Source organism: Vigna umbellata, chromosome 5 (genome assembly GCF_029865625.1).
Source record: "Vigna umbellata cultivar VRB3 chromosome 5, Vumbellata_1.0, whole genome shotgun sequence".
Classification (NCBI taxonomy): domain Eukaryota; kingdom Viridiplantae; phylum Streptophyta; class Magnoliopsida; order Fabales; family Fabaceae; genus Vigna; species Vigna umbellata.
Window position 1 is genome coordinate 26,151,869 of NC_142169.1, and position 27,587 is coordinate 26,179,455.

General features: G+C 32.2%; 3 protein-coding genes across 8 annotated transcripts; 2 read left to right on the forward strand and 1 right to left on the reverse strand.

The window, feature by feature from the left end:
• The first annotated feature begins 3,389 nt into the window (after window positions 1–3,389).
• Window positions 3,390–6,165, forward strand: LOC124836142 (rho GDP-dissociation inhibitor 1-like). Its single transcript, XM_047311232.2, has 5 exons — window positions 3,390–3,897; window positions 4,404–4,464; window positions 4,549–4,770; window positions 5,349–5,473; window positions 5,952–6,165. The coding sequence occupies exons 1-5, from the start codon at window positions 3,679–3,681 to the stop codon at window positions 6,018–6,020; spliced, it is 696 nt and encodes a 231-aa protein (XP_047167188.1). The 5' UTR covers window positions 3,390–3,678; the 3' UTR covers window positions 6,021–6,165.
• Window positions 6,166–7,680: 1,515 nt separating this feature from the next.
• Window positions 7,681–18,191, reverse strand: PSAT1 (phospholipid sterol acyl transferase 1). 5 transcript variants are annotated; one of them, XM_047311205.2, is made up of 16 exons: window positions 17,829–18,190; window positions 17,102–17,237; window positions 16,865–17,009; window positions 15,538–15,707; window positions 15,364–15,440; window positions 13,685–13,898; window positions 13,418–13,565; window positions 12,938–13,037; window positions 11,588–11,682; window positions 11,315–11,366; window positions 11,085–11,156; window positions 10,576–10,744; window positions 9,743–9,847; window positions 9,589–9,673; window positions 9,216–9,305; window positions 7,681–8,701 (listed from the first exon to the last, which is right to left on the reverse strand). In XM_047311205.2, the coding sequence occupies exons 1-15, from the start codon at window positions 18,048–18,050 to the stop codon at window positions 9,224–9,226; spliced, it is 1,872 nt and encodes a 623-aa protein (XP_047167161.2). In that variant the 5' UTR covers window positions 18,051–18,190; the 3' UTR covers window positions 7,681–8,701; window positions 9,216–9,223. The 5 variants fall into 5 exon arrangements, 4 of the variants coding, with proteins under 4 accessions (XP_047167161.2, XP_087972877.1, XP_047167160.2 ...); XM_088116751.1 differs by having other exon boundaries at window positions 7,681–7,944; window positions 13,418–13,592; XM_047311204.2 differs by having other exon boundaries at window positions 7,681–8,008; window positions 13,418–13,592.
• Window positions 18,192–21,961: 3,770 nt separating this feature from the next.
• On the forward strand, window positions 21,962–26,921 carry BARD1 (breast cancer associated RING 1). Of its 2 annotated transcripts, none has more exons than XM_047311179.2 (13): window positions 21,962–22,359; window positions 22,594–22,647; window positions 22,757–22,833; window positions 23,257–23,352; window positions 23,455–23,768; window positions 23,879–24,106; window positions 24,229–24,329; window positions 24,553–24,739; window positions 24,844–24,950; window positions 25,301–25,391; window positions 25,660–25,825; window positions 26,006–26,124; window positions 26,431–26,921. In XM_047311179.2, exons 1-13 carry the CDS (start codon window positions 22,259–22,261, stop codon window positions 26,773–26,775), a joined length of 1,986 nt encoding a protein of 661 aa, XP_047167135.1. In that variant the 5' UTR covers window positions 21,962–22,258; the 3' UTR covers window positions 26,776–26,921. The 2 variants fall into 2 exon arrangements, with proteins under 2 accessions (XP_047167135.1, XP_047167136.1); XM_047311180.2 differs by having other exon boundaries at window positions 23,257–23,328.
• The last annotated feature ends 666 nt before the right edge of the window (window positions 26,922–27,587 follow it).

Sequence of the window (27,587 nt, forward strand, 5' to 3'; positions counted from 1 at the left end):
TCTTCGTTGTCATCAGCTGCTGCTGCTGCTGCTGCTTTTTTTTCCTTTCCTATTTTAGTTGTCGAACAAGCTAGGCATCTTCGTTGAATTGAATACAATCTCTTTTAGGCTGTGTTCGCATGCGCGGATTTAACTGTTCACGGTAATTTGTGAGCGACGATAGAGAGAGGTAAGCGTGTTCGTTTGGACCGATTTACGCGGATGGAAAAGGATGGATTTGCGGGATGGCACGATTTTAACAATCTTCGCATAAGTGAGATGATTTGCGCGGATTGTTACCCATTTACGCAATTGCCCTGAACCATTTCCGTAATACCCTGTACATATTTACATAAAACTGAAGGTGGTGTAATCGGTGAAGGTGGTGTAATCGGTTATTGGAGGGTGTAACCGGTTACGCTGAATACCATGAAAAGGAAGCCATATGTAATCGGTTACGCACTGAGTAACCGGTTACCAGCAGTGCAAAATTTCTGCTCCTGTAATTGAAAAAGCCGCATGAAGGAGAGGAAGGTGGACGATGCCGGAGCCTGGACGATGCACCACGGATGGCCTGCAGGTTGTTCTTCTTCTTCACATACCAGCATGAAGGTGAGGAAGGTGGAGGAAGGTGGAGGACGGTGGATGATGGTGGAGGCTGGACGTAGCAGAGGATAGGATGCAGCCAGGTGTTCTCATGTTGCACAATACTGGATTCTTTTCCCAACTGGATGTGATGGTGGCTGCAGCTGCTGGAATGAAGACTGTGAAGGTGGTTGCAGTTGTTTCAATTCCAAACTGCTGGACCGTGAGGTTGCCTTTGTCCAGCTCTACTCTTCCATGAAGTGAATGAATCCTCCTTTCTTCCATCCAAGCCATGAGAAGCATCCCTCCAAAGAGATAAAAACCGTGAACTTGGTGGCTCTCTTACTTCAACAAATTCAACACTTTGCATGCCAAGCCATCAACTCCACTTCCTCTCCCTTCTTTTACGTGAGGTGCAGCCAGAAAATGGAGAAAGCCGTGAGGTGCCCCTTCTCCATCTAGCTTATGGGTTTTTAATTCATAAGCCAAAGTGGTGGCTCCCGTTTAGTCAAAATAAAATGTTGAAGGTTGTAGCCTTGGACTTTGCAAAAGTAATGAGGGGACCATTTAAACAAAATTCAGACTTTTCTTGGAGTTCCTACATTATATGCTTCCAAGTAGGCCATTACCTTATTTTTCATGTGCCACTTTCCTCTTCTTTGGACGTTTTCAAACATGGTGGCCCCCCTCCTTTTGATTCCACTCCAATGTGCTGAAATGCTTTGCCCAAAACAATATGTGGCCGTGTGGCCGTGAGCTATAATGGATGTGTGAAATATGCCTTCCTGCATGGGGCCGTGTGGTTTCCCTTCATAATACTAATTCAGCACTTTTGCATTTTGGAGTTCCTTGACTTTTCAACAATTGTGGCCCCTTTCTTCCTTATTCCAATTAATAGATTTGCCAAAAAATGAATTGTTAGTGGTACCAAATGATATTGGAAAACCATGAGCTGCAACAATACCAAAACGTGATGGTCACTTTTTTTATATTCCAAACTATGTGTTGGATGCTTGCCAATTTAAGTTTGCCGTGTACACTTCATCATTGAATTCCAATGTATTTCCGATAATGTATTCCATGACTTCAATGTCTTTATTGTGGTTTGTAAGTGACTTTGAAATCTTAAATTATGTTAAAATTTTCCTAAACATTTTAAAATATATTTATTTTACTACATTATAACTTTTATAATTTTTAAACAATATTTTTAACAATTATTAATAATTTTTTATCTCTTTATAAACTTTTTTACAATTAAATATAACATTACAAAATAACATTTTATAATACTTTTATAAGAAGGACAATTTGGTAATCTATATTTTCTACCAATTAAATTAATTTTTAAAATCAATCACATCAATCAAATCCTACACTAATTCTCACAAACTTTCCTTCTAAATCCACTCTCAATTAACCTCAAATCCACTCAAAAAAACAACAAAAAAATTACCCTCAAATCCACTCAAATCCACTCAAATCATCTCCCCCAAATCATCTCCCTTAAATCCCTTAAAAAAAACTCAGCCTTAAGGATATGTTTGGATAATCCTTTTCTATAAATAGTTTTACTGAAATTCTTTCATATCAGTTTTTAAAATTTGATTTTTTATGTTTAAACCAGTTAGAATTTACGAAAAGTTTATTTTAGTTTTTAAAAATTATTTGAATAAAATATTACAATAAATGAAAATAACATCAATGCTTACGGCTAAAGGTGACATGTACCCACAAAAACTGTTAGAGAACGGGAGACCCAAGGATGTGCCACTGTCGGATTTGACTCGACTTTTTGAGTAAAATAACATCGTTAAAATCGTTCATGATCCGCGACACATCTATCATGAATGTACTGCAGTTTTTCAGGCAAAAAAGTTTAAACATTACAATTTATTCATTGTTGCTCTTGTTTCTTTGACATGGAAATGAAGTTTGAATTGAATTAGTATGACCTATTAATTCTAATTTCGTATTGGTAATTTCACATGATAAATGCATATGATTACAGACAAACATATTAATTTCACATGATAAATACCTATTAAGTCTAAGTGGTTTTTAATTTTTATTCTAAATCCTTAACATTGGTAATTTCACGTTTAAGTACTATAATATATTTCTCCTTCCATTTTTTGTTTAGACTGACACTATTTTTTTCGTAAATATCTCCATTTAAACATTTAAAATAGATAAAGAAATGTAACGTTATGGGAGGAAATATGTAATAAGAATTTGAACATTTGAGAATGGGAAGAATTCAAATTGGAAAGGAAAAGGATGCATGCCTAGAGAGGATAACCGACAGACTGGGGACAAATGTGAGTGAAAATGCTCAAACAGAAATAGACAAATGCACCCTCAATAGTTCCTGTCTGTTATCTTCAAACTCAAACACAAACACAAAACAGTTTGAATCTGGCACTGTTACTTCCTCTTTTTTTTTTTTTTAAATTTCCATTAAGAGAGCTAAACAAGATAGAAAATAAAAAATGTAACAAAATCAAATTATTTGAGTTAAGTGAAATAAAAAAAAATGATGTAAAGGGTAAAACTATATATCTGTAGTTTCAAAGAAAAAATACATTTTTTTAATGAATTACTATTTCCTTTTACTTTTAATGAATTTTTTTATATAAATTTTGCTAAAATGAAATAAAGTCGGATAAAAAAATCCAAATGTGTTTGATTAGGAATAAAAGAAAAGAAAACAATATTTTCTTTTTAAGAATTTACAGGTTTACCTTTTGGACTTTTTTTCTGTTTATTTGACTTTCATTTTTATTTTGTTAAATCGCGTTTGGGGTGAGCTTCTTGAGTGGGAGCAAGCAGAGCAGTGTGAAGCAGCTGTGCTTAGAAACAGTTCCCAACAAAAGTCACTTGTGATGGTGAGCGGATGCAAAGAGGGCAAAAGTGTTATTTCAACTCTTCACAAAACCCATTTTCTCTTCTTTCCACCTTTCCCCAAAATCAAACCAACAAAATTTTCTCATTTCTTTGCTTTACTTTCTTTTCACACACCCTTTCCATTGTACCAAAGACTAACAGATAACACAGCACAATAGCTGCTCAAGAAGACCTTCATATTCTCTGATTGGAGAGAGACACAGAGAGATGGAAAGTGTGAATGGGAAGAGAGAACAGGAAGAAGCAGGGCCTTCAGATGGAACCAAACAAGAAATGACTGAGAAAGTGAGTGATGCTTTGGATGATGGTAAAGTGGAGGAGGAAGAAGTCGACGAGGAGGAAGAAGGAGGCATTGGAGTTAGTAAAAATGGTTTCTTTGTTCCTGGGCCTCTTGTTTCTCTCAGGGAGCAGATCGAACGGGACAAGGTTTTTATGATCTTCACCTTTTTTTTTCTTTCACGTATTTCCCACCTAGCCTCCTTCATGTTGTGATTTGTGGGCTAGCGGAAAGATTGACGTTTTCTGGGTTTTGAATGGGGTTTTAGTGTCATCCATTATGTGAAGAATCCACCCTTAAACCGTAAAGCTGCATTTTCAAGTAGTTTAAGTGTTTAAAAAGGAATTGCCAAACAAAGGGAAACGATGTAGCTCTGTAAACTGTGTACAAAATGGTTCAACTGGTTTTAAGTACTTTTAAACCGTTTTATTTGAAGCTTTTGAGATGTGAGCTTTTCGGGAAGCAGTGAATGGCTAAATTGTTCATGTTGTATTGGATTTTATTTGTTTAACACATGCTGCGTATGATATCCAAGGGGTTTATCTCATAGGCAAATGACACCATTGGTCAATAAAGTGAATCCTACTAATGTTCTAACAGAGTAGTTATTTTTACTGGTATTTTTCTGATTTTGAGTTTACTTGTTTCTGTGTAGGAGGATGAAAGCCTAAGGAGGTGGAAGGAGAAGCTGCTGGGTTGCTTGGAAAGTTTAGAGGGTTTGTTTGAGTTTTGTTTAGCACTCATGTTTATGTTTCTTAGAACTTTTTGATTGCCTCTACTCAACTTCTTTCCTTGTACAGGTCAATTGGATCCTGAAGTGAAATTCCACTCCATAGGAATCATTTCTGAGGATTTTGCTGAAATTGTTACTCCTTTACCTGTGGACGAAAGTCGGAATGGTTGTACTCTATTCACTCTCCGAGAGGGATCTCGCTATCAGCTTAAGCTAAAATTTAGTGTTCTGCACAACATTGTGTCTGGTTTGACATACTCCAATACTGTGTGGAAAGGAGGGCTTCAAGGTACAATATCAACACTCTACCCTGTTTCTGTTGCTAGATAATCTGGAATATGTAACTTTGTGAACCAAAGTCTTAAGTTCCAGTATGTTTGAGAAGCAATTGAAATAGTACTAAGTATTGGGTGATTTAGGTTTGGTGTAAAAGACTGTCTTTTGAATGATCAAGGTTTTTGTTGTTTTACCTTTATGCTTTATTATCTCCATGATGGAGGACAAAGGTAGCACTACAAGGAAGTCTCAAAATTTAATTAAGTATTGTAAATGTCCCTTCTAGGGAATGAATTTTACTTCAGTTTTAGCAGCACAGAACTTTATATTAAAAACAAAGGGTTAACCCTGAGATTGAATGTCTCAAAAATGCTTATTAGTCGTCAAACAAAAGCTTGTTTTCTAGAGTAAGAAATTTTATGTGGTGTGTATGGTACATATAGCATATAAATTATAACATGATTGATGGTGATAATTAAGTTGGATTACTGTTTTATATATTGGCATATATTCTAAGAAATTGACCAAATGGATATGATTTCTTTTTGAAAATTTCAAATGATAATTTGGTTTTATTCTTGGATTTTTCAGTTGATCAGAGCAAAGGAATGTTGGGTACTTTTGCTCCTCAAAAGGAGCCATATGTGTATACCTTGAAGGAGGACACCACTCCCTCTGGTGCACTTGCAAGGGGTGTTTATTCAGCCAAACTAAAGGTATTTCGAAGTAAAGTTGCATTTGTCAATTGGATCCTTTGCTTATAACATGTGTTGGCTTTTCTTCTTGAAGGCAGTATATGATGACTCTGAATACCTACAATAATAAAGTTCTATTGAAAGATCTATGATCTGAAACTTCTCTCACGTTGTGATAACTTTTACAAATTATGATTCATTTTGTTTAGTAGATAGTGAATGAAAAGGTTAAATTTTTTGAAATAAGGAGTATTTAGGAGTACAACAAACACATGAAAAGGTGAAAAAGCAAAACATACGACCCTCAAAAGAATTGGTTATTTAATTTTCATTTGCGTATTTTGCAGATATATTTCAATCTGATAGTTATTACAAAATCTAAATCCAAAATGTTTGAAAATATGAAGAGCTTCCATTATGTTGAGGTTTACTCCATGTAATTTGTACATTTGATCCATATAAATTGATAAATTGTTCATGTGTGGTTGCTGTCTTACAGTTTGAAGACGATGATAGAAGGTGTCACATGGAACTCAAATATTTGTTTGAGATAAAAAAGAGCAGCTAGTCCGGTTTTTCTGACACTGTTTTTATGTTATGTATCCTCCTAAAGCCCTTAATTTTATTTCTGAATATATGTTATCGATGCTACAGCTTTTTATTTGTTTTCTAATACACAGAAAGGGAATGGACTCTTATGAAATTGTCACGGCTATCTTTCTTTTCTGTTTTTTTTTTTTATAAATCGTGGCTTATTTTAAGAATTAGAAAAGGACTATAACCATTCTTTGGAAATTTAACTATTCAGATTTCAGTAATTGCATGAATTATTGAATACAATCTCTATCATTTTTCAATTAATGAAAACAATTTGACAGTTTAAATTTTTTAGAGATATCAAATCCCACTCTCATTGCTTGTAATAAATTATTATCTTTTATGATTTATACGCATTAATAGTTCGTAAAACTTAAAAAGTTCTTGCATCTCCATAAAATAAAGAAAATTATAATTTCCGACTCCTGTATTTTGGTTCTCGAAATTAAAGTCTGTGAAATATGATTTAGAAATTTAAGTCTGCCTCTTTGTGCTTCAATTATTTTTTTGTCAACATTGATTAAAATGTTTTGCCTTTTGTAAATGCTAGGACTATTAAGCACTTCTTGGATTCCTACAACAATGTCATAGAAATACAATAAGGAAAGAGAATGTTTTTGTATATCCCATACAAAATATTACACATTATAGAGATCTAAGGAAAGAAAAAACCATGAAGACAATTAAGATGACCTATGCATAAAAATTATAAATGATAGATGGTTTAATTAGACTTACTAAACAGTCTTCCAATAAATTATCTTTTATACTTTTCATAAATCAATCATGATTCAAAATTGACACGTCACACACACCTTAGATAGAGGTTAAATTTGAGAGGGTGAGTTGACCTTGTGTCAATAATCAGAGTCCAATTTTTAAAATAATAAAAAGCATTTAATAAAAAGAGATTGAAGAAAAGCACTAAAATACATACTTTGTAAAGGAATAAAGTGTAATTAGGAGTATTAATTTTTTATTGCATTGTTAGGACATTTAAATTTTTATAGCATGTTTAGAAGTTTAAAAGGTACTACAATAATATAGATTCATAATCAATTAATTTTTTATTTATTTTAAAACATTTATTACAATGCAATCTTTTAAATAAATTTCATGTTTGATCAAACTTTTATAAGGACAACTTATTTTATGTACTTGTAATATCATTTCCTAATTAAAAACAATTCGTTGCTTTAATACCTACATCGATTAAAATGTACAATATAATTTTAATTTCAATAAAAAAAATATAAACACACATGATTCATAAAAGTTCAGGTCAAAGTTACAAAATAAATAAATATGCAATTGGTAAAGGGGTGAAGATATAATTTGAAATTTGAGAAACATGTTAAACTGAAGCTGTGCAAACCCAAATTTAACCCATTTCAATCCATGGAATCTAATTCAAACTATATGAGGTGTAAAAAATTATCAACCACATGCTTTGCAGTGAATTATATTATTACAATCCGAAATTCAATTCGGTAAACAAGGATTAGACTGAAGAAACACTTACAAATCTTAGAAAATAATGTTGATAAAATACAAACGGAAAGTGATCAAATGCCTCTTATTTCTTTCTAGTCTTCCTATTGACCAAAAACGACCCAGTAATACCAAAAAGATGCAGATCAGGAAAATTAATCTTATTCCAAATGAGCTTATCAAAACATTACATAAAATTTGTCTTTCCTGAGGGTATACAACATTGAACTGTGAGTAATACCAGAATGTCCATGTTACAGTATATCAGAGAACAAATGTTTTCATCTACACTGCTATCACCTGTACTATTCGTATTATCATTTTCCATGTCATGTTTTCTAGATCAAGAAAACTGTCAACCAGTTGAACAATATAGCTCTACAGACCCCCACCAGTCTGACGTACTATTTATTATGGAGGGCAAGTGAAAAGTGGTCAGTCGACTAACCAACCGTAAAGGATGTGCACCTAGTTTAACCAATAGCAGTATAATTCCGGTTTCAACAAAATAGAACACAAACCTCAATTTCTAATTGCAGAGAATATGAAGAAGCATATCAGATACCACCAGTATCAAGTTTGCAGATAAAGTTTTAAGAATTATAATATATTATTTTATTTATAAAAATTATGCATATTTTATGGTAATGTTTAACCTAACTAAAACATTATAACCTTATTCTCTTTTTAATTTTTATGGAAAAATTACTTTATTTTCCTCGTGTTCATTTTAGATTATTAAAATTATATTCATATTATATTAAAAATTATAATTAAATAAGACAACAAGAAAGAAGATGGACAGTCCAGTCATTTTCTAGAAAAGTAATTAAAAAATAAGAAAAAACAAATATAAGGTATACTGACTTTTATTTTGAAAATGAATATTTTTCTAATAATTTATATCGATAAAACTATTTAAAAAATCTGGGCCTTTAAACTTTTAGAATCTTGCAATTGCCTTTTTTTTAATCTATTTGAATGAGGCCCTGGAAATCAAAGTTCCAAACCAGTAAAGACAGTTTGCTTGTAAACAGTGCCCCGTTAGTATACAACCCCAAAGAATGGCCAGACTCCAAAAATTACGGTAATATGAAGGAGAAATGGTGTTCGTGTCAAGTGGGTCATCCAGAAGAAAAAATTGCCGGAAGGTATTAGCACCTGGGTTGAAAAAACTAAGTTTGAAATAACAATAAAAAAACAAATATGAAAATGGTACTTTAGTCTAGGTATACATTAAAGAATTATAATTTATAATAGTATATTGAATTCATCATTATAATCATGTAATATTTATTTTAGAGAGCAAAATATCATCTATTCAAGCATAATAAATATAACGAGTCTATATAAACTAATATTTTGGACATTTAATCACATTATATGAGTTTCTGATTAGTTAAATTTAATTATTTCAGCACATTGTGTGGATTTAGCTCAAATTGTGTAAAATCTACCAACTTCAGATTGGGCAGGGAAAGATATTTGATAGGTAAGAGAGTTAATGATGATAAAAGGATTGAAGTAGTAATTGGAGGTTTAAGGGAAGGATTCTGCAAATCTAGAGTGTCAACAATTAAAAAATATGAAACTAACTTATTCTCAAGGTTAACCCCTAATCAAAATTATCACAGGACAAGTTCAAGCCAGATAAAAGACAAGTATAAAGAAGTACCTTGTTATTTACAAATAATGTGACAACACTTCAGCAGTAGTATATCTCAACCTACAGCTTTGTCCCAAGTGAACATCCCCAAAAACATATCTGCATTATGATACAACGCACATGTTTAAAGAATTAAAAATCAAAGGATATAATGGTCAACATAGAAGGTTTTGTTATACAAATCAACAATTAAAAATCAAAGGAATGGTGTTTACAACTTAGAAGGTTTTGTTGTACAAATCTCCAATTAAGAAAAATTAACCTGTAGGTTCAGTATGGAATATTTACTTTTGGTTAATTTCTTTCTCAATTTGAAATGTTTTCTGAAATTTCACAATTTCAAATAATAAATCAAATATTAAATAGAAGAGAGAGAAAAAACCTATATTCACAGTAGTCGGGCCATGCACAACGAGCCTTCCCATAATCCCAATAACAGTCCTCGTCTCTTAAAGGACCCCTCTTAGCTGTAATGGAACAAAGTCAGTAACTGAAGATTCTCAACTGAAATTGTTTATAAAGATAGTGTGACAAACCTTTTGTTACAAACTCTAATTTTGCATCAGGATGGATATCATGCCACATCTCAAGCCACAGTTCCCTCATTAGCACTGGTGATCTAACTATGTTCCTGTGATTTGCTACAGGAATATCATGTCAGTTTACTTGTATGCATCCTTGTTGTCAATTACCTTATGTTAAAATTTAGAACCTTGAAGATATTGAGATCATACTAACTCATCTATGAAAGCAGTAATCACTAATCAATCAATAAAATAAATTATGGGTTACAACTTTCCCCATGGATTTTCAGACACCACTTCAATCCTCCAAAAATTTTGCCAATCCGTCAAGTCTTTTTTATCACAAATTAGTTCCTCAAAGATTCTTTTTATCATCACCCTAGCCCTCCATAATGGACAATATGATGACATTTTAGATCTCCCTATGTATAGTCATCCATAATCATCAATTTGCCACCAAATTAAACTTTTTCACCTCTTTATTCCTTAGTAGATAATCAATACAGTGATAATTCAGATCTTTGAAAAACAAATGTGGTGACAAGACAAAATTTCAAAGAACGAATATGCTGACAATTTAAATTTGAGACTTTGATTACTAATTTTTGAAGGACTGATGAGGTAACAAGTATAAAATTTCATGCTAAATGAATGAGTTTTTAAGTATTAGCAAACTTTGTGAGCGTCAACTTCTAAATCCAGTCAGACAATTGACAAGATACTTGTCTACGCTGAATTAACATAGTCCAAGTGGGCATGAAAAATTCATAATGTAGTTTTGATTATTTCAGTCATAAATAAAAGCATCAGGTAGTCCATGACAACTCCAGGGACAAGTCATACACCTTTATCAAGCTCCCAAATTGCTGTCCTCTTTCCAGGAAGACTTTCAGAATCTTCATAATATGTTATGTACTTCACTCTTGGCAATCTTGTCATTTTTGGAACAAGATCTTCTCCATGGTGATGTTCCACATTCAATTTAATCTGTACATCTGAACCATCATGCTCTGACTGAAAAGTCAGAACAAAGATAAATATAAAGATTGTAATACAAATATCATTATGAATGCAAACGAAGTTAAATGAAAATAAGAAAAGGACAACGACACAACAGGAGATGTCAAAGTTAAGGACTTCTTATGTTGTTATTGGCTTACAACTAATGGTCACACATGTCTATCCAAAATAAGGACATGCAGCAACAATTTAATATTATGCATACCAGTAAATTAATAATTTAATAGAAAATTATACAAATCTATTTAACTTAATCCCAAAAATATACGTGGAAAAAATAAGAACATAATCACACTTAAACCCTACCCAAATACCAATGTTTAGTCTGCAATACCTGAGGCGCTCTTGTTATGTTCACTTTTGGTCCAAGCCAGTTCTTGCACAAGGAAAGGGAGAGATATGGCACCTGTAAAGGTTGATTTTATTGCAATCCAATTGTTGAGTGTAGATGTAATTCTCACACGTCACAATTTAAAAAAACAATGGAAGTAGAAAAATGGCCAATTAAAACATTATGCATTCCTATATAATCACAACTGTGAGAGAAACATAATTTGAGTTTACCGTCTCATCGCCACTTATAGGTCCAATTTTCCCTTCAACCAGAGTCCCTGACCTAACAATTGAGACTAAAACACTTCAACACATTTAAGTTTAAAGAATATCCAGAAAAACTGGAATAGTAATAACTATTTCCTAATTATACACATTGTATACGAAAAGAAAAATATTAGTTTGCAAAGTTAGTGCCAAAAATTCTAACCAAAAACCACCCTCTCCCCAGTTCATTCCACATACAACTACAAAACCAACACACCTGCAAAGATAGAGAATTACCTTGAGATTAGAGATCCTTCAAACTCATAAATGACATCCGTAATGATCCAGTTATCGGGGTAAGGCTTGCCACTAGGAGCAAAATAGTAACCAACCTATTTTTAAAGTTAAAATGCCAGAATTATCATTTACAATAATACTATTTCTGATCAACAGATTCCCAGAAGATTTAATGTATAAAATATAATTTCAAGATATAGGTAAATGTTGAGAATCAGGGAAAATGATAAATACAAAGATTTTGAGAATTGACATTAACTAAAGATAATTTTAGCTGTGAAAACTGCAAGATACCAAGGTTTTAGTATACCAGTGTCATCCCCTGTACCACTAAAAACCCTTCAGGATTGAACAATAAGAAAAAAAAGAAGAGGCCAGAAAGAATATGTCACAGATAAAGAGTCCGTCCACAATGTGACAGACCAGAATGCAGTGTTCAAAGCATGGCATGTTTCAAACTATATTTTAACGCATGGATGGCCAAAATAGTCCATTTTATCAATTTATTCCCACTACATATGAAATGTTTCTTTCCTGTATGACACTCCTACATGTGACCTTTGCTGAACACAAGTAACCATAACGAGGGAAAGAAATAATGTAAAGGGTAGAAAGCAACATGATGACGAGTGTAAAATGATACAATAAAAAAATATACTGGTACTTGTGATGTGGCTTCAATGAATGTAAATATTTCATAAAACTAAAAGAATGTTCACAGCTTTCAGAACCAAAAAATGCTCCCTATGTTCGTCTGCAGTGCAGGGGCATCAAATATATGGGCCCAATATTTGTCACTTTTTCTAAAATAAAATAAAAAATATGGTAAATTAAAAGACACTTTATAGAGTTCACAAATAAAAAAGCTACAACTATATGCAGACTTCAATTTTCATGTACATAAAACTAAAAGAATGGAGAACTAGAACCAAAAAAAGCTCACTAGGTTCATCTGCATTTGAGCACAATATTTGTCCCTTTTTTCTTAAATAAAACAAAATATGGTAAATTAGAAGACATTTTATAGAGTTCACAATCAAAAAACTACAACTATATGCAGAGTTTGATTTTCATGTACTGTCATTGCAAAACTTTGCATAGTAACAACCAATCAGAAGCTGTTATGACTTTTAAGTTAGTTATAAGAAAGTAAAAAAAACTTATCATCAATTAAAAGTTGTGATTAAATTACAATGACAAAAACCTATTATACTGTCAACACATTTAAATTAAGTTCATACAAATGAAATTATTTGAATGAACCCTTTACAAGCAATCTGCAAAAACCCTTTACCCTTAAACTAAACTTCACTTAAATTAAAGTGTGTTCATTTGTGGAGGGAAATTTACCTTTGTCTTTGAATCAGACCCATAAATGCAGAAGACATTTTTTATTGGTGGCCGCTCCCAAGGTGTAAGGGGATTAAGAACAGGATCACCAAGATATGATCTAAAACATCAAAGCATTAAAACATGTCTGTTCAATAATGGAACTTTAAATAACAGTTTAAACATGCCGAGTAATAGTTAAATCTCCAAAAAATTAAATAAAAATAGACAGCTAGTGCAATAGATATTAGAGAACCATTTATTTTCTATTTATAGTCACAAATCACTTGTAAATGAAAACAGCCTATTTACGAATCCTTCTTGAAGTTTAACGTTGTAACAACGTTTAAAAATTGTGAGTTTATTTTTTTTCTTCAGGGAAGAAGGGAATTAGTTTCATATCCAATGTATAATGAAGCTTTAGAAATCTCAATCTGAGGCTTTTCATGTAGAACAATCAAAATATTCAACATATTTAATGATTATCGAGATAACACTAACTTTTGTAACAGGTGTAGCATCCTCTTGCTGTCTGGGTCATAATCTTCAATTGCCTTGAAAAAGGTGCCATCTGATATTTCACGAGCTGAGAATGATAATTGAGTCGGTAGTCCACACTCCATGCTAGACAAGTTGGACTCCGGTATTTCTGAGAATGAAGGATATGCATCAAATGCTGCGAGAAGATGTTAAAATTAAGAAGTCGGAAACCAGAAGCACCACAGCTAGATTGCCCACTAGAAAAAGTAAAAGAGTCATCAATCATACCATGTGCTGAAGGAATTTCAATGTTGATTATTTTTGTTGGCCACCCAGAAAAGTTTGACTGAAACTCCTGTTCATCACATTTATATGTTGGTTGACCAGCATGCCTTCCCCCAGAAAAATGCTTCCAATATCTATTATCTGTTCTGCAGTACTTGGAAAAAGGCATCATCCATAGTGCTGAACCAAAGGAGTTGAACATCAGCCGTGCTGTTCCCTGATACCTTAAAAATATTATGATAAGCATGCATTAAGAATAAAACTGCATATGACACAGCAAACATAAGAATAAGTCCAAATCAACCCGTCTATTAATAAAAATAGTAGTTTGATGTTTATATAGGAATTCTATCTACTGCATGCAAGTGTCCCTCTCAAAGATCGTGGACGAGTTGGCTCACTACCACACTCATTGCATAAGCAATTTCTAGTCTAGTGCGGATGAATAGATGAGCTTTCCCACCAATAACAACTACTGACACTTCTAGGCTTCCCTACTCACTTCCAATATTGTGGTTCTGTGTAAAGGGAACTTCAAATGTTCTATACTCAAAATTTCCTATTCTTTTAGAAGATTGAATGCATAATTCCTTTAGGAGATAAAGATACCTCATCCAGAATAGGCAACTTCTATCCAAAGAATATACCTAAGCTTCCGCAACCCCTTTATTCAAATTGGGTTGTCACGCCTTCTCCTTTAGAACCTAATTTTCAATTTCATTATTACATGCAATGGTCATACCATCTGCTTGACCTAAAAAGAGTGAGATGCCATCGTTGAAATGTTTTAAGAAAGGGGTATGCTCACCTTGACATAATCTATACCCCAATGATATCACAACCTAGGTGAATCTTGCAAACCATACTTGAGGAAATTGTTTGAGATAATGCCTTTCTAAGCTTGAATGTCTTACTCTTCCATTATGAGAGTCAAATCCTTGAGGAATTTTCACATACATGTCCTCTAAGTCTCCATGTAGGAAGACATTTTAACACCAAAATGTTATAGGTTGCAACCAAAGTGAGTGGCTAGGGAAAGGAAATTCTCACTGTATTTATTAGTATTGTTGAGGCAAATGTCTTCTCATAATCATCCACAAGTCTAGTTTGTTCATTACCAGTTAACAAGTGGCATTATAGACCAAAAACAACCACTAGGGTAAGTTTTAGTATCAACTTCAAATTAAAAAAAAAAAAGATGAAGAAGAAGGAAGAACTGAATATATTACCATAAGTTTGTAGCACAAGCACTAATTCTCTTTTACAGGCTCAATGGCTAATCATAATAAAAGAAATAGGGGAACTAACACAAAATGGAAAATAAGAAAAATACAAGATATAAACATTAGTCAATTCTCAGACAACTCCCAACCAAGCAAGCTTACACGGATCAATATAACAAAAAGAACTTTATAATTTTCCCTTTGGTTATTATATTATAGCTCAAACTCTGCCCAAGAAGAAGGTGCCAAAATTATTAAAAGCCAAAAAAGAACGGCCATGGAAATTTGGCAATAACAAAATGAACGAGACATAATATTGGACAAGCATAAGCCTATACAGTTTTTAAACCAAAATAGAAAATTGAAAAGAAGATACAACAACAACAACAAATGCCTTATTACAAAAGATGATATTGATCATGCAAAAGAAAACAGTATTTGCAGAAATTAAAAGGTAACCTCAGATATGGGAAGACCAAAGGTGAACCCAGAAAGAGTTGCTTCAATGGTTTCAATTGCACCAAGAAGGGGAGCTCCTAAGATAACCAATCAAAGAAGGAAAATCAGAATATCAATTCATTCATATCAGTAATACCCTCAAAGAGGCAATAAATGTACATAAGTCAATCATACCAACAGCAAAATAGGCATGGATATGTTGATCCAGCCACTCATTATAATGTTTTGGTGCAATCTCTAGCTTCAACCACTCTAAGAAATAACGGAAAACATGATTACCCAATGAATGGGCAAAAACTAAAGAGGGGCCACCACGAAGTTTGTAAGCAGTTTCAAATGTTAATCTGCAAAGAGAAATACAATTATACGTAAATATCATCACAGTAACTAGCAAACCAATTTCATCTTATCACCTATATTTGGAGGAAATGAATAAATAACCCACGATCAGGTGTACAAATACTATTAGAAACAATCCTTTTAGTTTTAAAAATATTAATCAAAATAGCTTATTAGAGCATTTCAAATTTGTGTACATATATCTGTAACTGTGCAGCATATACCTGAATTATTAGAATCCAGGCACCAAGGTTTGACAAACATACATAAATAAGAGACTAAAGTTACTAACAATAGTAGAATATTCTTATTCTTAGCATATACAGTAAAGAAGAGACTTAGTCTCTTCTTTAGAAGAGACTAAAGTCACTGCAATTCCCAAATACATATAGTGCGAACAATTTATTATATCAGTCTTGTGATTATTTTTTCGGTTTGAAGTTGAACTCTATAAATTTGTTTAGAGGAGGGGTAATGATGGAGCAGTAGCAACTACCTTTTAGGGAATTTAAAATTGATGAAGAGGAAGGGACTGGAATGTGGGGAGAACCAATCTTCCTTCCATTTCCCTCCATGTTAAGCTAATTAGTTTTAATTTTATTTACAAAAAATAAACTTGTCAGCAATAAACACCCTAAAAATCTAGTTATATTAAGGGGGGAGTCCCTCAGACATTACCAAACATTCTACAATAGTCAATGAGGACGTACACACTCCATTATATTCAAATCCATATCAATTATTTAGTACTTTTACCCAATAGATTTGATTATATTAAAATTTTGCAATTTCAACCTTTTTATGTGTTCCTTTCTTCCCTCATCAGTCATATCATTAACATGGGAAAGCATAACTATTTTAGATTCCATCTCTTCCCTTCCATTTCATCCAGACTTCCAAATGTAGACTGCGGGTAAAATGGCCTTACCATTTGCTAATGAACTTTGCACAGATGCAAACATATAGTTTTGCAGAAAATGTAATGAGATTATCACTGATATGTACATATTAGGAATAGTTTAAGCACTTAAAAAATAATTAGTTAGCAGAAACAAATCTGCCAAAAGGAAAACATAGTTGTATCTAGCTCACTTTTTATCCAAATCATTTGCAGTATAACTGCCCAGATTACAGCAAGCCAGATGCAAAGATCAAGACATACTTTAGCTTATGAAAATAAAGGTCCCTCTCTTCAAGCATGGCGGGCGACAATCTCCAGTCATATGGAACAGCAATTATTGCATTAGCTTCTATGCCAAATTCAATACACCACTTAATCCATTCTTTCCAAACCGATGAAAGAGGTCCTGCCATTACAGGTATATGACACATCACCAAACCTTAAAGTACAAAAACTAGAGCAAATTGACAAATAAAAGAGAAACGCGTCAAAACGCACCTGTTATATAACCTGGGTCAAGTTCTGTAATCCCAGAAAGACCACTATCAGGGCGGGACTTGCAATCTGGATGGTCAGTCTGGTTGTACGGATCCAACACCATGCACTTAAGCCAGCAATTGACAGCCGAAAGAAGCTGTGATACAAATCAATTCTCACACATTTTACTCTTAAGTCTTTAATTTGTAGTTCATTGGTGCTAATTTCATATACAGTAAAACACAGGAGGCAAACTATGATTGACAAGTAGTTATATACATGGACACTTCAATAGTACAAACACCTCATTGAAGCTTTTGTCATGTCAAGTTACTTATATATACAGTTGTAACTATTCTTCTCTTTTTTTTTTTCAATTTCTTTCTATTTTAGGTGCAAGCTGGCATACAAGTGATAGTGCTAAAAACTACCTTATAAGAAGATGAAATACATAAACTCAAACTCTCTCCCTGCACCTATCGATACTCTTTAAGATGCAATTCTCTATAATCTTAGGACAGCATAGACAAGAGTATAGAACTGATAAAAATTGATACAACAGTCGAAATTAAGAGTTAAAAAATCACGGGCAAATGAAATCTACTTCTATTTTCTTTTCTTGGAGCAAGAAACGAAATCTACACCTATTTTCTTTTCTTGGAGCAAGAAACGGTAAGATTGGATCCTCATGCAGTGGAGTGCAAAAACATAGAAAACAAAGAGAGTGAAAGAAACGTCAACAACGTACTTTGGTTGTGTCGAGCCAGACCAAATCGAGAGGGTTGAAATCAAGCGGAGAGTACGGACAGTCAAGAATGGACCATGCTCGGAGCTGAGTGGAAGCGAAGCCAGGGATTATAATGCCCGAGAGCTTGGAGTAGTCAAGCTCAGCGCCGGAGGAGGTGGCTCCGGCGACGGTGACAAAGGCAAGGAGGAGAAGCAAGAAGCAGAGTAACCGTTTTTTCGCCATTGTGTGTGAGAGAGCGGGAGGGAAGAATGAAAAAAACGTGACTCTAGCCTTCAGCAGTTGGGAAGTTTTGCGAATAAAAGAAAATTCCAATCGGAAAATTGGCTTTTACCCTTTACCGGGATTCAAACGTTGAATTGATCCCAGATTATGGGCCCTTTATATGCTTCGACTTTACAGGCATTAAAAAATGTATGATGTATTTACTTAATATTGGAATTGAGAAATTTTAAATAATAAGTACAGGATGTAATTTATCAATAGAATTAGTTCAAAAGTAAAAAACTTTATAACTTCATTAACTAGTTGCCTTTTCCTGGTAGAGTTTCTCACATCCACTCAAGATGTATTAAACTGATTTGATTAAATTTAAAGTAGTTTATAAAGTTGAATACTTTTACAATATATTTTAGTTTTATTGAGTTATGAAAGTTTTAACTTCTGTGTAAATGAGCTTTCATAACATCTTAATCCTTAAATGCATGGTTTGACTATTATTTCTTTATTTTCATTTTTATTTCCTAATCATCTCATTATTTTTTCTTCCAAAAACGAATTGACCATAGATTTAAATGAGATTAAAAAAAATGTTTGGACACAAGTCTAACCATATGTATCAACTTTGAAGTATAAGATGCTCTTAAAATTATCTTTAACTTAATATTCAATATGTATTATCTTGTGGACTACAGAATAAAAGTAGTATATATTTTATTTCTGAGGAGAAAAAGCACTATAAAAGTACTTTTGGGTGAGAGAAGACATTCAGATGGTGAGTGTCTCAAGAACTTGAATATTCACACCACTAATTCTCGCCTAAGGCTATTAATGGTGGGACTGGTTATGTTTGTGATGGACAAAATATCTAGAGGTTTTGAAAATTTTCACTGCAAAGGACTATAATAATTTTGCATAAATTTAAGAAATATGGTAATCGAATTTATTGAAATAAATCAGAAAAAATAAAATAAAACATCATGACTTTGAAAATAATGTTGAAATATCTTTCAACTTCTAGAACAATTAATAACACTGTACAGTAACCCCTAAATTGGTGGAATTGATTATAAGAGGTCAAATGGTGATTTGAAATGGATGTTTCATTAATGTAATACAATGACTATAAATTGGAATGATTCAGGAAGGTTTTAAAATATAAAATATGATTTTGTTATTATCTTTTATCATTTTTCTTACATTATAGTCCACTTTTTTATAACATTAAATATTTTGTCCTCGTATTTTAAAATTTACACGTGATTGTTTTGTATTTTGATAATGACATTGTGGACATACAATGTAAAAGTTCACTTTAATTTCTATAAAAAAAAATATCATTCTAAGTTTTAGACATATTTCAAATTGGGAGAAATAATGATTGATTTTGTATTTAATTTGTTAAAAGTATAATGTTTTTTTTTCTTTAAAAAGATTTTTTTTTTCTTTTTATTTTGGGTGTCTTACTTTTGTCATGCTCAAATACTTTTTGTTTTTTCAAATTTTTGTTGAAGTTATCAAATTCTTTTATTTTTCTTAATTAAGTTTATTTTTTTTAATTATTTAATTATGTTTTTTTTAATTTGTATAATACGTTCTCTGCCGTAGTATTTTTATTTATTATATTATTTTATAATTTTTTAAAGCTTTTATTACATGTTAAACTTTTATTGTGTTAAATAACACTATTAATATCATATATTAATAACAATGTAAAAGAAACTTAAAAAAATAATAAAAAATAAAATAAAAATACTACGAAATGATATATAATATATATAAATACGATGTTAACATCTTTTGTAATCTAATTAAATATTTTACAAATATATGAGTTGATATATGAGTTGACTGAATAAAAAAAAATAAAAGAAACAAATTGAATAATTTAAACAAAATTTTGAGAAAACAAATTTAGCCTTTTCTTTATTAACAAGAAAAGGAATTAAATAATTAAGATATAAGGGTGTCAAACCCCTGTGTATTATGATAAGTTAAAATAGAGGAAAAAGAGAAAATACTTTTTTTTCTTTATCAACATACGCAAAAAATAATTGTATTTTTTTGTTGATATATTTAACATTTAAAGATAGCAGAAAACTAAATATAAAGACAGTAAAATGAAAATAAGAACATTAGTGCGAGGACTAAATATAAAACGAAGTTAACATGATTAACATAATTTTTTATTCAATCATAATATAAAAAAATGACAAATTTTAGACCACAAAACAATTTCAGCCAACTGATATTGCCAGTTAATAACATAAAAGAAGTGGTTGCAAGTCTCGTTCAATGATTCACTTTTTTGCTTAGTGTGACAGGTTCCAACATTACACCTCTTTCTTACTCTTTCATTCACTTCAAATCTTCAATACAAAATAATATCTTAATGTGGAAACAGAGAGTCACATATCTATAGATAAAATATCTCAAAAGTACATCTTCAATTTTCTTTAACTTATTGTTTTAGTTTTTATGATTTTGACAACTATATTCAACATTTCACTTTTCATCTTTAAATTGGTTTAAGACTAAAGAGACGTGTACAGTTATGATCAAAGTTACCTCTCATAGATTTAATTAATTATTTTTATGCAGAGCTAATTCGGTCAAACCTTATCATTAAGACTATTAATTAGGTCAGTTGTATATAGACACGGTTAAATATAGTATAAAATTGGAATTACGATCATATTCATAATTGAGTCCGTTATATACTGCCTGCCAAATCTAATATACAAACTAAATTATTATAATTTTGAAAAATGTTAAAAACATTAATCCAAATATATTAAAATAAAAAACTTTGATGTTTCTTATGGTAATAAAATCAGGTATTATTTATTTTATAAATAATATAATATTCTAGAACTATGAACATTTGAATTATTCCACATTAAGTGATATTAACTTTAAACTAAAATAAGATTTATATATGTTTTTTTATGATTTTTTTTTGAGATCGATACTCATAACTCCACGAAGATAATTTAATTTGTAAGATACTAGAAAATATGGATAAGGTTTTTTTTTCTTAATTAATAATTTAATTTATATATTTAAGTATTTGATTTGTTTTTCTTTTATGTATATGTTTTACTTATACATCTTTATTTTTGAAAAAACTCATTTAAATGATTTATTTTAATTTTTTATTAAATTAATATTAACGTTGTTGTTTGAAAACCCAACAATGATAAAACATAACTACAAAAGTCATGGGCATGGTCACAATTGGGTGACAGAACTTACACTTACGACAAGATCTAACTCATGTACTGTGTTCACTGTGGTTCTGTATGTTTGTCTGTTGAGTCTGTTAGTTCTCTAACTAAAACTCCTGCATCTATATTTGCATATGGTTAGAACCAGTGACACACCTTATGCCACATATACGTACTTTTTTAAGTCACTATTTTTTCTTTTTCTTTTTCAGGAAAATAATACTAGGTGTACAATACTGCCATATCACACATTGAATAATAGAATTGATATTAAATTGACCCAATAATATAATTCATAATATTTGTTTTTTTATACAAATTCTATAAATAAATTAATTACGAACAAAAGTGTCACAAAATAAAGTTTAATCAATGCAAGGTACAATTAAGCCATTACAAAGACTGATTAGGAAAATGTCTTGATCAAATTTATTTCACAAACACTCAAATTAATTTATCAAAAAGTTGTTAAAGAAAACTATCAATATTGCCCAGAAAAAAGAAGAAGAAAAAAACATTAAATATGATTAACTAAGATGATTATATATAAACTTTTTTCACATAAATAAAGCGTAACTAATTACATTTATTTATATTTAATTTAATGCAGGTCCATATGTATATATATGTTATCTGAAAAGCAAGTTGTATCCATCAAAATCATCTCAAAAGATGAGGGGTCGCGGGAATTGGATGTGGTGGAAAGGCAAAAACGAAAACTTGAAAGAAAGTAAAGAGCGAAAAAGAGGAGTGGCGCGAGCTTCAAATGAAAATGTCATCCCTGGGAGGCGCCAATCAAATCTACGGCCGCGCCCTAGCTTCTAGTCAACAAATCTCAGCCGTCCACGTTTCACCTCATACATCATTTCTGAAAAGACCGCCTCCCATGAAAACTAAATAAAATCTCCAATCTCACTTCACTACTCTTCCACGCCACCTTCTTCTTCTCATCTCTTCCTTTTTTATTTTTTTTCAAATAAAAACAAAATGGACGATTCCACAAAACCTAACGCCGGCAAAACCAAACTTCTCAATCCATGGATGCTTCACTTCCAGAAACTCGCTCTTGAACTCAAGTGTCCTCTCTGGTTCGTGAATTTTTCTCTCTCCACTATTAACTCTCCAAACCGCTTTTTATCTTTGCAGTTACAGATTTTTATTTCACTTTATTTCATTCTATTGTATAATTTAAATTAAAATTAATTTCCTGTTCGTGCTGCTACTTTAGCTAGTTCAATCTACTTTTGGTATTTTGAGTAGCTAATTTGATTAATGGATTTGCTGTTGTTTTTGTTTGTCTGTGGCGGTGCTGGATCTTACAGTTTGAGTTTATTCAAGAGGCCGGTGTTACTTCCTTGCAACCACCTTTTCTGCGAGTTCGTTACTTCTTTATTTTTGTTGTATTGTTTATACTGGTCATTTTGTTGCACGACTTTCCTCATTAATGGGAATGATTTAAATATTTGGACATTTTATGTTTGGCAGTTCATGCTTAGCTGATTGCGTAACAGCTGGTGCTGGTTCTGAATGTGCTGCTTGTAATGCAAAGTACGCTCAAACAGGTAATTTGCTGCTAAGATTCGCTTTATTTTTTTTATCTTTCTATTAGGTTATCAATTTCGCTCCTAGACAATTACTACAGTTCCGAAACCGAACAAGTTATGTAAGTAATCCCAGTAGTATTAGAAATTATGCTGACGAGTTTTTTAAGTTTTGGAAAATTCTTCAAATCAGTCTCGGTGGTCAGTAAAGTATGTTAATACATGGACTAAATTGATAGATTTATAATATACGAAGTGTACTTGTATAATTTATTTATCCTTTAAGATGATTTTAGAGAGAGTGTAAAATTTGAAAGATAGAATTTTGATGATTTCCGCTTACTTTTCTTTGCAACAGTTTATGTTATGGTCTAAACTATGTTTCCAGTGTTTTGTATTGATATCTATACTTATAATTTTTTATGTGATGATTGTGGGAGGCAGATGTAAGGCACGTGCCTTTCGTGGAAAATGTGGTAGCAATATATAAAAGCTTGGAGGCCACCTTTTGTGCAAGTTTGTTTCATAAACATTCTTCTGGTGAAGTCATTTTACTTTTGGAGAGCTTTTCCAATTGATTGATAAAAGAAACTATGGATTTTTTTATGCTGAATTTATATATATTTAAAATTGTTGATGTAGGTGATGAGAGGGTTTTGGAGCCATGCTCGGCAATTCTTAATTCAACTTCTAGCAGTATACAAGCTGGCAAACTTCCTCTGAATTTCCCTAATTTGAACAAGGTTGGGGTTGTCAAGAATCTCAAATCCAAGATTGCATTTCATGATAAAGCTGAAGAGCTTGAGTTGTCTCATGGGAGAGGAAAGCCTAATCCGATGCAATCTTCCCAGATGGAAATGGATGTGAATCAAGTGACACAATCAGCCCCAGATAGCCCTCCTTTTTGTGATACCAAAGGTTCAGATAATGACTGCAGTGATCAAGACAGTGAGCATGTAAAAAAAACACACTCTTGTTTATGGTTTCCTGTTTATACACAGTTAAATCTTCTGGATGTCCAATCCTTTATCAACTTGCTTTCTCATTCTCAAATTCTTAATTTCAGCCACTACCTCCTGATAGACTGGGAAACTCTTCCTTAAAGAGAGCTTGTACAGGAAATGGAAATTTGAAAGAGAAAATGGGACAACTAAGGTCAGAAAGTTCAGCCTCTGAAACTGAGGGTCTTGGAAGGGATCCCAAGAGACAGAAAGTTCAGCCTACAGATGCTCCAAATGACTTTACTCCAACTGGAAGTATCTGTTCATTTTGCCAATCTTCCAAAACCTCTGAGGTAATATTTGCTTGCACCAATCCTATACATTGTTTTTCAATTCCCTTTTTCCCCTCATGCTGCATATGCTTATTGGCAAATGGATGAAACTATTTCTTGGTCTTTATGGTGAATTTTTGTAGGCTACTGGACCAATGCTGCATTATGCCAATGGAAACTTAGTTACTGGAGATGCAGCAATGAAGCCAAATGTTATACCTGTGCATAGAGTTTGCATTGACTGGTATACTAACTTGATATTTCTATGCATTGTTCATCATCATTAAAGCATTCTAGTCTATACTTTGATTGTTTGATTTGTGGAGCCAGCTAAAAACAGCATTGAATCTTGATTGACCATGTTTTGTTCAAAACCAGTTACATTGCAACCAGGTTGCATTTTAAGTATCTTTTGCTTTCCTTTTTGCATTTTTCTGATAGATGTGATGTAAACTTTTGGAATCCAGGGCACCACAAGTGTACTTTGTTGATGAAGTGGTTAAGAATCTCAAGGCGGAATTGGCAAGGGGAGCAAAACTTAAATGCAGTAAATGTAATCTAAAGGGAGCTGCTCTTGGTTGCTATGTCAAATCATGCAGAAGAACTTATCATGTTACTTGTGCACTTGACATCTCAACATGTCGTTGGGATCATGTAACTTCCTTTCCATTTAAAAGCTATTATTATGGAATTTACTTAAAAAATAATTATTCTTCTTTGCATTTCTCTAAAGTTCTTTTGGACATTCACTGGTCCAGGAGGATTTTCTTTTGCTCTGCCCCTTCCATTCAAACGTCAAATTTCCATGTGAGAAATCAAGATCTAAGAAGCAGGCAGCTCGGAAGCATCCCAATTTGCCTAATTTGTATGCTTTCTTCCTTGTCTCGTGTTATTTTTAGCATCTCACTCTGTGTTCTCTTCCTATGCTGTGATGAATTTTTCAGGGTTTCAAATTGTTTTGTTTGTTTAACTTTCAACTTTTAATGTCAACAGTTTGAGCCACAAATTAAAGTACAACACATGCAACTGTTGTAATCTAAATTAGATAAATTTTTATAATTAATATAGTGCTCAAATGTCTTACCCAACCATTTATTACATGGTGGATTTCTGGGTTTTGTATTTACTGTTATTTTTGTTTGTCATAATACCCTTATGAATGTGTAATTTTCCCATCAAGGCTAGATACTATTACTGAGTAACTCCTGTACACAGGCCATCGCACCACTCAAATACTCTTGAAGCTTCACAAGATGATGGTAAAAATTTGATTTTCTGTGGATCCGCGTTAACAAATGAGGAAAAGGTTAGTATGAAAGTTGTCTAGGGGCTGTGATTGAGTTTATTATCTTTATATTTCTAATGTCTTTTTTATTGCGACCTCTACCCAATTGCAAAATGTGAATAATGGATATTGTATCTTTTGATATGTTGAACAATCTGATATCAATAGAAAGGCTTACTTGTTTTGTGTTTTTGCTTGTTGGGGAGCATACTGCATAGTTTTGTGTCTTGTGTATCATGATTTAATCAATTAGTACATGAACTTTTTTTAATTCTTATTGATGATGCAGGTACTTTTGCTCAATTATGCAAGTAAGGTTGGTGCAACTGTGACGAAATTCTGGACATCTAATGTTACACATGTAATAGCATCAACTGATGCTAATGGAGCATGCTCTAGGACATTGAAAGTTCTCATGGCTATTCTAAATGGACGATGGGTACTAAAACTGGATTGTAAGTTTAATGATTTTATTTCAACGTTGAACACCTATTCTCAGTACTCTTATGAGTATGTGTAATTTTTCTATTTAAACGCGTGTATACATACTTTTTGTATGTGCATGATAAACATATTTTTAATGCTTATTCGTAATTTTTTATAGTCATGAAGATACCATGTATTTTGTTCTGTAGGGATAAAAGCATGCATGGAAGAGAAAAACCCCGTAGAAGAAGAACCATATGAAATTAGTGTTGACAACCAAGGGTGTCAAGGTGGCCCAAGAGCTGGCAGACTTAAGGCATTGGCCAATGTAAGTATTCTAATTGCATCTTATGTTCATGTAAACTGTAATGGCATAGATTGTTTTTCTTGGACTGTCAAAGATTATAATATCAAATAACTTGTAGAATGCCTCTTAATTCCTTTTCAACAACTGAAGCATCTAGATGGATATGTTAAGGTTATATGTTCTGTTTAGCATAGTAATGACTTGTTAACTTTCAACATTTATGTTTCTTAGTGTTTTAAGGCTTCTAAAAACCGTTGAAATCTGTTGTTAAATTACTTGCTAAATCTCTTGAGTTCTATTGTTCTAATATTCTAATTGTGATGACAGGAGCCAAAGCTATTCAGTGGCTTAAAGTTTTATTTTTCTGGGGATTATATGTCAACTTATAAGGAAGACCTTGAAGAGTTAATTGAAGTGGGTGGAGGTACTGTTTTGAGAAGCAAGGAAGAATTGGAAGCGCAAAGACATGAATGCAAAGTGAATTCTCCAAAGTTTCTTGTTGTTTACAACCTTGATCCCCCACAAGGATGCAAGTTAGGGGAAGAAGTATCAATTCTCTGGCAAAGACTCAACGATGCAGAGGATTTAGCTGCCAATACTTTACAAGTGATTGGTCACACATGGATTCTTGAATCAATTGCTGCATGTAAGTTGCAGCCTTTTGTTAACTAAAATGTAAGGTAGCTAATAGTGTTTCTCACTTGATAGGGAGTTCACTGCCAAAAAAATATTAATCATGTATAGTTTGAATTTTTTGTATTGGGTATCTGGTGGTTAGATTGTTTTTGGATATTTAACATCAAGTAGTTATTCCTCAATTTGGTTTCTTTTTGCATTATTATTTTTACAATTAATCGGTACCTCAGTCAAGATGAATAATAACAATGTATGGTGTCTTAAGTAGTCATGTGTCAAATCAATCTAAATTGACATGTTTTTCATCTGCAATGACCTAAACTAATGTAGAAGTGAATAAGGACAAAAAAAAAGGATAACCGAACTGCCTTTAAAACAGGCTTGATATTGCTTTATCTCTAGTTTTGGAAACATTTTATATATACTCGGAATTTTTAGAGGTTTTGGAAATATAGAAGACGAGATATATAAGAAGTATGATATATGGAAGAACGTGTTATTTTAATTTATATATATATGCTTAAGATTAACACAGAAAATATATTTTGGAGGGCTTAAAGTATTTTTATTATGGTTTTCTACTTATGATTATAGAGAGCTGTTATATACAAACCTAGTTGAAAGAGGTTTTCTAACATACTACTACATATTTTAGACTTAATGGTTACACTAGCATTTGGAATGCTCCAATCCTTATATAAAATATATTTATATTGTTTTCTGCTTTAGGTATTTATAAGCATGATTAAAACTTTTATATTTATATTAAAATATCTTTTTTTTTATATTTTTAGTTTATTCTTCTGTACCATTTTGTTGTGTTGTGTGAAGACAAATAAACTCATGTA

Coding starts and splice junctions, on each gene's coding strand:
- LOC124836142 (XM_047311232.2), top strand. CDS start 3,679: ATGGAAAGTGTGAATGGGAAGAGAGAACAGGAAGAAGCAGGGCCTTCA. Junction 4,465..4,548: donor TTGCTTGGAAAGTTTAGAGG/GTTTGTTTGAGT, acceptor TTCCTTGTACAG/GTCAATTGGATCCTGAAGTG. Junction 5,474..5,951: donor TTTATTCAGCCAAACTAAAG/GTATTTCGAAGT, acceptor GCTGTCTTACAG/TTTGAAGACGATGATAGAAG.
- PSAT1 (XM_088116751.1), bottom strand. CDS start 18,050: ATGGCGAAAAAACGGTTACTCTGCTTCTTGCTTCTCCTCCTTGCCTTT. Junction 13,593..13,684: donor TGAAATTCCTTCAGCACATG/GTATGATTGATG, acceptor ATCTTCTCGCAG/CATTTGATGCATATCCTTCA. Junction 11,367..11,587: donor GAAGGATCTCTAATCTCAAG/GTAATTCTCTAT, acceptor CTCAATTGTTAG/GTCAGGGACTCTGGTTGAAG.
- BARD1 (XM_047311179.2), top strand. CDS start 22,259: ATGGACGATTCCACAAAACCTAACGCCGGCAAAACCAAACTTCTCAAT. Junction 22,834..23,256: donor TGCAAAGTACGCTCAAACAG/GTAATTTGCTGC, acceptor TGTGGGAGGCAG/ATGTAAGGCACGTGCCTTTC. Junction 26,125..26,430: donor GACTTAAGGCATTGGCCAAT/GTAAGTATTCTA, acceptor TTGTGATGACAG/GAGCCAAAGCTATTCAGTGG.